This window comes from Taeniopygia guttata, chromosome 35, assembly GCF_048771995.1.
Source record: "Taeniopygia guttata chromosome 35, bTaeGut7.mat, whole genome shotgun sequence".
In the NCBI taxonomy this organism is placed as follows: domain Eukaryota; kingdom Metazoa; phylum Chordata; class Aves; order Passeriformes; family Estrildidae; genus Taeniopygia; species Taeniopygia guttata.
The window spans coordinates 869,630-878,596 of NC_133060.1; the positions used below are offsets into that span (position 1 = coordinate 869,630).

The 8,967-nt window shown below is 60.3% G+C and overlaps 1 protein-coding gene and 1 long non-coding RNA gene across 3 annotated transcripts; both read left to right on the top strand.

Moving 5' to 3' along the window:
* The first annotated feature begins 498 nt into the window (after window positions 1-498).
* Window positions 499-1,765, top strand: LOC140681382 (uncharacterized). 2 transcript variants are annotated; one of them, XR_012052549.1, is made up of 3 exons: window positions 499-639; window positions 1,339-1,715; window positions 1,748-1,765. It is a non-coding gene; the product is annotated as an uncharacterized lncRNA (long non-coding RNA). The 2 variants fall into 2 exon arrangements; XR_012052550.1 differs by having other exon boundaries at window positions 1,339-1,590.
* Window positions 1,766-4,849: 3,084 nt separating this feature from the next.
* Window positions 4,850-6,024, top strand: ZBTB12 (zinc finger and BTB domain containing 12). Its single transcript, XM_041712755.2, has one exon. It carries the CDS (start codon window positions 4,874-4,876, stop codon window positions 6,020-6,022), a length of 1,149 nt encoding a protein of 382 aa, XP_041568689.2. The 5' UTR covers window positions 4,850-4,873; the 3' UTR covers window positions 6,023-6,024.
* The last annotated feature ends 2,943 nt before the right edge of the window (window positions 6,025-8,967 follow it).

Genomic DNA, 8,967 nt, shown 5'->3' on the forward strand with positions numbered 1-8,967 from the left:
ACCAGTGCTCCCAGTACGGCCCCTCCCCCAAACCAGTGCTCCCAGTACGGCCCCTCCCCCCAAGCCAGTGCTCCCAGTGCAGCCCCTCCCCCCAAACCAGTGCTCCCAGTACGGCCCCTCCCCCCAAACCAGTGCTCCCAGTACGGCCCCTCCCCCCAAACCAGTGCTCCCAGTACGGCCCCTCCCCCCAAACCAGTGCTCCCAGTACGGCCCCTCCCCCCAAACCAGTGCTCCCAGTGCTCCCAGTACGACCGGTTCTAACCCCAAATTTGGGGGGACACGCCCGGGGTGGGGGAGGGGCGCACCTGGAATTCCCCAGATTTTTGGGGGGTTTTTGAGGGTTTTGGGGACACCGGAATGTCCCAAATTTTGGGGGGTTTTGGAGGGTTTTGGGGACATTTGGAATGTCCCAAATTTTGGGTTTTTTTTGGAGGGTTTTGGGGACATTTGGAATGTCCCAAATTTTGGGGGGGTGTCCCCAAAACCTCCCCCCCTCCCCCCCCCCCGCGCGGGGAATGCCGGGAACTGAGTCACAGCCCCTCCCCCCGCCCCGGGAGCCTTTAAGAGCCCTCCCAGTGCTCCCAGTTTGATCCCAGTTTGATCCCAGTGTGGACAGGAGGGACCAGGCAGCGCTGCCAGGTACTGGGAGGGACTGGGAATGAACTGGGAGGAACTGGGAGCACTGGGAATGAACTGGGACAGAACTGGGAGCGAACTGGGATGGACTGGGGTGAACTGGGAGCGAACTGGGGTGGACTGGAATGAACTGGAAGCACTGGGAATGAACTGGGACAGACCGGCGTGAACTGGGAGCGAACTGAGAGCGAACTGGGAGCACTGGGAATGAACTGGGAGGAACTGGGAGCGAACTGGGATGAACTGGGAATGAACTGGGATGGCCTGGGATGATCTGGGAGCGAACTGGGATGAACTGGGACCGAACTGGGATGAACTGGGAATTAACTGGGATGAACTGGGATGAACTGGGATGAACTGGGATGAACTGGGAATTAACTGGGATGGACTGGGAATTAACTGGGATGAACTGGGACCGAACTGGGATGAACTGGGATGGACTGGGACCAAACTGGGATGGACTGGGAATTAACTGGGATGAACTGGGACCAAACTGGGATGGACTGGGATGAACTGGGATGAACTGGGATGGACTGGGAATGAACTGGGAGGAACTGGGATGAACTGGGATGGACAGGGATGAACTGGGAGTGAACTGGGATGAACTGGGATGAACTGGGATGGACTGGGATGGACTGGGAGTGAACTGGGATGAACTGGTGCTCACTGGCGCCCCCCGCTGTCCCCTCCCCTCCCCCCCAGCCATGGCCGAGCGCCCCTCCCCCCCCCCGGGGCTCCCGTTGGCCCCGTGGCCGCCGCTGCCCGAGTGGCCCGACCGGGATAATCGCGACAGTCGCGATAGAGGCGACAGAGGAGGCGACAGCGGCGACAGCGGCGACAAAGGAGGCGACAAAGACACCGCTGCGGGCCCCGGAACGCCGCAGGGGGCAGCGGGGGGGGGCGGCAGCGGGTGACAGCCCCGACACCCCCAGGTGTGCCCAGGTGTGCCCCCAGGTGTGCCCCAGGTGTGCCCCAGAGGTGCCCCAGAGGTGCCCCAGAGGTGGCACCACCATCCTGCCTCAATAAATGTCCCCAAAAAGTGGCGTTGTTGTCATGAGGTGTGCCCCAGGTGTGCCCAGGTGTATTTTTGGGTGCCCCCAGGTGTGTCCAGGTGTGCCCAGGTGTGCCCCAGGTGCCTCGAGGTACCCCCCAGGCGTGCCCAGGTATATTTTTGGGTGCCCCCAGGTGTGCCCAGGTGTCCCTAACATGTCCCCAGGTGCCCCCAGGTGAGCCCAGGTATCCCTTAAGTGCCCCAGGTGTATCTCAGGTGCCCCCAGGTGTATCCCAGGTGTGCCCAGGTGCCCCCAGGTGTCCCCAGGTCTATCCCAGGTGTATCCCAGGTGTGCTCAGGTGTGCCCAGGTTTATTTTTGGGTGCCCCAGGTGTGCCCCAGGTGCCTCAAGGTACCCCCCAGGTGTGCCCAGGTATCCCCCAGGTGTGCCCAGGTGTGCCCCAGATGTCCCCAGATGTCCCCAGGTGTGCCCAGGTGTATCCCAGGTGTGCCCAGGTGTGCCCAGATGCCCCCAGATGCCCCCAGGTGTGCCCAGCTGTGCCCAGGTGTATTTTTGGGTACCCCCAGGTGTATCCCAGGTGTGCCCAGGTGTATCCCAGGTGTCCCCAGGTGCCCCCCAGAGGTGCCCCCCCTCCCTCGTGGCTCCCGGGGCTGATTTTGGCCTTTGCCCACTTTTTTCTGGGAGAATTTTCGGAGGTTTTTGGACGGATTTTGGCCTTTTTTGGGGATGAATTACGTCCGCACTTTCAGACCAACTGGAGCTGAATTTTCAGGTGGAATTCGGTGATTTTTGGGACAAATTTCGTGCAAATTTGGGAAGAATTTTCTCACCATTTTCCGACTATTTTGGAGCGATTTTTGGGCAGGTTTTTTTTCCACCATTTTTTCACCATTTCCTGACCATTTTTGAACCAATTTTCTGCCCACTTCTTCCACCATTTTTTTTTTACCATTTTCTGACAGTTTATTCCACCATTTTCCCCGCAATTTTTGGGCCATTTCGGCCATTTCCTCACCATTCCCTGGCCACGTATTTTACCATATCCTGACCTTTTATTTTTATTTTTACTTTTTTTTTTAAACCATTTTTCGTCCTCTTTCCACCATTCTTGACCCTTTTGGACCTTTTATCGCCGATCTTTCCACCACTTTTTTTCCCCACCTTTCCACCATTTCCCGACCATTTCCCGACCACTTCCGGACCGATTTTTGCGCGTTTTTCCCCCGTTTTTCCCCCGTTTTTTCCCCATTTTCCCGCTCTCTCCCGTCCCCATGGCAACGGCGCAGCGCGCCGGTGACGTCACGCGGTCCTCCAGTATCCCACAGTGCCCCGCGGCCCTGAGGGGGAAGAGGGGTCCTCCAGTATCCCACAATGCCCCGCGGCCCTGAGGGGGGAAGAGGGGTCCTCCAGTATCCCAGAATGCTCCGCGACCCTGAGGGGGGAAGAAGGGGGGGGTCCTCCAGTATCCCAGAATGCCCCGCGACCCTGAGGGGAAGGGGGGGTCCTCCAGTATCCCAGAATGCCCCGCGGCGCTGAGGGGCAGGGGGGTCCGCCTGCATCCCACAATGCCCCGCGCCGGCCCCTCCCGCCCGCCGCCGCCGCCGCTCTCTGCCCCGGGCCCGCGGCCCGACCGGTAACGGCGGGAGGGGGACGGGGGGGGACGGGCACGGCCCCGGGGGAGGGGGAGGGGGTCGGGGCGGCGGTTTTGGGGGGGTTTGGTTAAAGGGGGGGGGGCGCGGTGACGTCACGGCGCGGCCTTGGCGCGCGCTCCCCCCCCCGCCCCTCCCCCCACCCCCGCCTCACTCCCCCCCCCTCCCTCCGCAGGTGCAGCCACGTGACTCCCGGAGCCTCCCCCACCCCCCCTCCAGTGCTCCCAGTAACGCCCAGTGACTCCCAGTGACCCCCCCAGTGCTCCCAGTGACCCCCCCAGTGCTCCCAGTGACCCCCCCAGTGCTCCCAGTAACTCCCAGTGACCCCCCCCAGTGCTCCCAGTGACCCCATCAGTGCTCCCAGTGACCCCCCCCCAGTGCTCCCAGTAACTCCCAGTGACCCCCCAGTAACTCCCAGTGACCCCCCCAGTGCTCCCAGTAACTCCCAGTGACCCCCCCAGTAACTCCCAGTGACCCCCCCCAGTGCTCCCAGTGACCCCCCCCGTGCTCCCAGTAACTCCCAGTGACCCTCGGTGACTCCCAGTGGCCCTCCCAGTTCTCCCAGTAACCTCCAGTCCCCATCACCCCAGTCCCAGTCCCGGCCAAGTTCTCCGAAACAATTCCCAGTTCCCTCCCAGTTACCATAACTCTGCTCCCAGTCTGTCCCAGTCCCTCCCAGTTCCCTCCCAGTGCTCCCAGTTCCTTGGCAGTTCCCTCCCAGTGCCCATAACTCCGCTCCCAGTCCCTCCCAGTCCCCCCCAGTCTGTCCCAGTCCCTCCCAGTCCCCCCCAGTCTGTCCCAGTCCCTCCCAGTTCCCTCCCAGTCACCATAACTCTGCTGCCAGTCCCCTCCCAGTCCCCCTCCGTCTGTCCCAGTCCCTCCCAGTCCCTCCCAGTTCCCTCCCAGTGCTCCCAGTTCCTTGGCAGTTCCTTCCCAGTGCCCATAACTCCCCTACCAGACCCTCCCAGTGCCTCCCAGTCCCTCCCAGTGCCCATAACTCCGCTCCCAGTCCCTCCCAGTCCGTCCCAGTGCCCATAACTCCCCTCCCAGTCCCTCCCAGTCCGTCCCAGTGCCCATAACTCCCCTCCCAGTCCCTCCCAGTCCCTCCCAGTGCCCATAACTCCCCTCCCAGTGCCCATAACTCCACTCCCAGTCCCTCCCAGTGCCCATAACTCCACTCCCAGTCACTCCCAGTCCCTCCCAGTGCCCATAACTCCACTCCCAGTCACTCCCAGTCCCTCCCAGTGCCCATAACTCCCGTCCCAGTCCCTCCCAGTGCCCACAGCTCCCCTCCCAGTCTCTCCCAGTGCCCATAACTCCCCTCCCAGTGCCCATAACTCCCGTCCCAGTCCCTCCCAGTGCCCATAGCTCCGCTCCCAGTCCCCCCCAGTGCCCATAACTCCCCTCCCAGTGCCCACAACTCCGCTCCCAGTCCCTCCCAGTCCCTCCCAGTCCGTCCCAGTGCCCATAACTCCCCTCCCAGTCCCTCCCAGTCCCTCCCAGTCCGTCCCAGTGCCCATAACTCCACTCCCAGTCCCTCCCAGTCCCCCCCAGCCCCCCCCATTCCCCCCACACCATGTCCTCGTGCGCCGAGGTGCTCCGTTTCCAGCTGCCGGGCCACGAGGCGGCGGCGCTGCGCTCGATGACGCGGCTGCGTGCGGAGGAGCGTTTCTGCGACGTGACCATCGTGGCGCGGAGCCTGCGCTTCCGCGGGCACCGCGTCATCCTGGCGGCGTGCTCGCCCTTCCTGCGCGACCAGTTCCTGCTGAACCCCGCGGCCGAGCTGCGCGTCTCGCTGGCGCACAGCGCGCGGGTCCTGGCCGACCTGCTGCTCTCCTGCTACACCGGCGCGCTGGAGTTCGCCGGGCGGGACCTGGTGAATTACCTGACGGCGGCGAGCTACCTGCAGATGGAGCACGTGGTGGAGCGCTGCCGCGGCGCCCTGGCGCGCTTCATCCAGCCCGCGCCCGCCGCGCCCGCGCCGCCGCCCAAGCCCGAGGAGGAGGAGGAGGACGAGGATGAGGAGGATGCAGCGGGGGATGTGTGCATCGTGAAGGTGGAGCCGGCCACGCGGCGCCGCGGGAGGAGGTGGCCGGCGGTGACCGGTGCAGAGACAACACCCGGCACGGCGGCGGTGGGGCTGCCGGACGGCGGCGCGGCGCGGATCGGCGTGGTCAAGGCGTGTTACAGCCTGGCCGAGGACGCTGAGGGGGAAGGTTTGGTTATCTTCCCCGGCGGTGGGGGAGGTGTTGGTGTTGCAAGCAGCACAGAGGAACCACCAGGCACGCACACGGCCGCATCGGTGAGCGCCACAACCTCCACGGTGACACCGGCGGCGGCGTCGCGGTGCGGGAAGTGCGGGGAGAGCTTCCAGGGCGTGGAGAAGCTGGTGTTCCACATGCGGGCGCAGCACTTCGTGTTCATGTGCCCGCGCTGCGGGAAGCAGTTCAACCACAGCAGCAACCTGAACCGGCACATGAACGTGCACCGCGGCGTCAAGTCGCACGGCTGCGGCGTCTGCGGCAAGAGCTTCACGCAGAAATCCACGCTGCACGACCACCTGAACCTGCACAGCGGCGCGCGGCCCTACCGCTGCTCCTACTGCGACGTGCGCTTCGCCCACAAGCCCGCCATCCGCCGGCACCTCAAGGAGCAGCACGGCAAAACCACCGCCCAGAACGTGCTGGAAGCCGGCGGCGCCGAGGGAGGGGCGCTGCTGCGGTGAGGGGGGGCGGGGGAGGGCCCGGCGGGGCGGGGGAGGGGGGGGGGGGGGGAGGGGCGTGCCGGGTCCTCCCCCGGGTGAGCCAGGGGGGAGGGGTGGGGGGGAGGGCGGTGAGGGGGGGGTGGTGGGAGTGACCGCGGGGGGGGGGGAGGGGGTCGGAGTGACCGCGGAGTGACCGCGGAGTGACCACCAGGGTGGTGGGCAGTGAGTGACCACAGAGCAGTGGGAGTGACCCCAGAGTGGCACAAAAGTGACCCCAGAGTGGTGCAAAGTGACCCCAGAGTAACCACAGAGTGACCCCAGAGTGACCATGGAGTGACCGCCAGGGTCGTGGGCAGTGAGTGACCCCAGAGCGGTGGGAGTGACCACAGAGTGGTGGGAGTGACCCCAAAGTGTTGGGGAGTGACCACTGGACACTGGATCCCTGCTGGACACTGAGGGAGTGACCACTGGGGTGGTGGCAAGGAGGTGGGACTGACCACAGAGTGACCACTGAAGTGGTGGGGAGTGACCCCCCAAAGTGGTGCAAAGTGACCCCAGAGCGGTGGGAGTGACTCCAAAGTGTTGGGGAGTGACCACTGGACATTTGATCCCTGCTGGACACTGAGGGAGTGACCACTGGGGTGGTGGCAAGGAGGTTGACTGACCACAGAGTGACCACCGACGTGGTGGGGAGTGACCCCCCCAAAGTGGTGCAAAGTGACCCCAAAGTGGCACAAAGTGACCCCAGAATTGTGGGGAGTGACCCCAGAGCGGTGGGGAGTGACCACTGGACACTGGATCCCTGCTGGACACTGAGGGAGTGACCACTGGGGTGGTGGCAAGGAGGCCAAGGTGGTCAGGAATGACCCCAACATGGTGTGGAGTGACCCCAAAGTGGTGGGAGTGACCCCAGAGCGGTGGGAGTGACCACTGGACACTGGATCCCTGCTGGACACTGAGGGAGTGACCACTGGACACTGGATCCCTGCTGGACACTGAGGGAGTGACCACTGGGCTGGTGGCAAGGAGGTGGCACTGACCATGAAGTGACCCCACGGTGGTGGGGAGTGACCGCCGGACATCTGGACCCTGCTGGACGTTGAGAGTGACCACCAGGGTGACGGCAACGACCCCAAAGTGACCCCCAAAGTGACCCCCAAAGTGACCCCTGGGCGTGTGGACACCGTGACCCCGAGTGGGTGACCCCCGGGACGATGGCAACGAGCCCAGAGTGACCACGGAGTGACCACAGAGTGACCACGGAGTGACCAGAGAGTGACCACGGAGTGACCACAGAGTGACCAGAGAGTGACCATGGAGTGACCAGAGAGTGACCACAGAGTGACCACGGAGTGACCACGGAGTGACCACAGAGTGACCAGAGAGTGACCAGAGTGACCAGAGAGTGACCAGAGAGTGACCAGAGAGTGACCACGGAGTGACCACAGAGTGACCACAGAGTGACCAGAGAGTGACCATGGAGTGACCAGAGAGTGACCACAGAGTGACCACGGAGTGACCACGGAGTGACCCCAAAGTGGTCAGGAATGACCCCAAAGTGACCGAGTGACCCCCGGACACCCAAATCCTTCCTGGAACAAAGTGGGGACACCCAAAATCAGGGGAAATGACCCCAAAATGAGGAGGAACAATGACAAAATTGTGGGAAATGACCCCAAAATGAGGAGGAACAATGACAAAATTGGGGGAAATGACCCCAAAATGACGAACAATGACAAAATCAGGGGAATAGACCCCAAAATGAGGAGGAACAACGACAAAATCAGGGGAAATGACCCCAAAATGAGGAGAAACAATGACAAAATTGGGGGAAATGACCCCAAAATGAGGAGGAACAACGACAAAATCAGGGGAAATGACCCCAAAATAAGGAGGAATGACCCCAAGATGAGGGGAAAGGACCCCAAAATGAAGGGGAACGACCCCAAAACGACGGAAAACGACCCCAAAATGAGGAGGAACAGCCCCCGGGTGACGAATTTTGGGGTCCCCGTTGAAAATCGAACTGGAAAAAACAGGAAAAAACCCCCAAAACCGCCCAACATTTGGGGATTTTGGGCAAAATGAGCTGAATAATTCTGATTTTTGGGGGGCATCCCCCCGGATTTGGTCCCTCCGGGTAAATTTGGGGGTCTCAAGGTTTGGGGGGATTTTTGGGGGGGTCCCCCCTGGTATTTTGGGGATTCCTCTCAAATTTTTGGGGTTTCCCTGATTTTTTTTGGGATTCCCCCCAGATTTTTGGGGGGTTTTGTAGATTTTAGGATTTGGGGACCCCCTTAGGCTGTAGTGGGGGGAGGGGAAGTTTTTGGGGATGGGGGGGAAGGATTTGGGGTGAGGGAGGAGACCCCAAAAATTTGTGGGGTTTTTGGGGGGGTTTAGGGGGTAGAGAGGAGAATTTGGGGTCCCTTTTGGGGGATTTTGGGGGGGTTTGAGACCCTTTTTGGGGTGGGGGAGGGGCGTGGGACCCCTCCCCCAACCCCGGAGGTTTTTTTTGGAGTTTTTTTGTAATAAACGGATTTTGAAAAAAAAATTAAAACGGGTTTTTAGTTGATTTTTTGGGATTTGTTCATTTGTTTTCAGGGATTTATTCATTTTTGTGGGCATTTATTAACTTAGTTTTGGGATGTATTAACTTATTTGTGATTTATTTTGGGGGAATTGCTTATTTTTGGAGGATTTATTTTTTAGTTTTTTATTTTCTTTTGGATTTATTTTTTGGGATTCATTTTGGGAAGATTTATGAATTTAATATTTTTGGGATTAATGAATTTGGGGTTTACTTTGGGGAAATTATTTTTTGGCATTTATTAATTTTTAGTGATTGATTAATTTTGGGGATTTATTAATTTTTAAGGATTAATGATTTTTTGACATTTAATTTATAAAATTTAGTTATTTTTGGGTGATTTATTCATTTTTTGGGCATTCATTAATACCACCTTGGG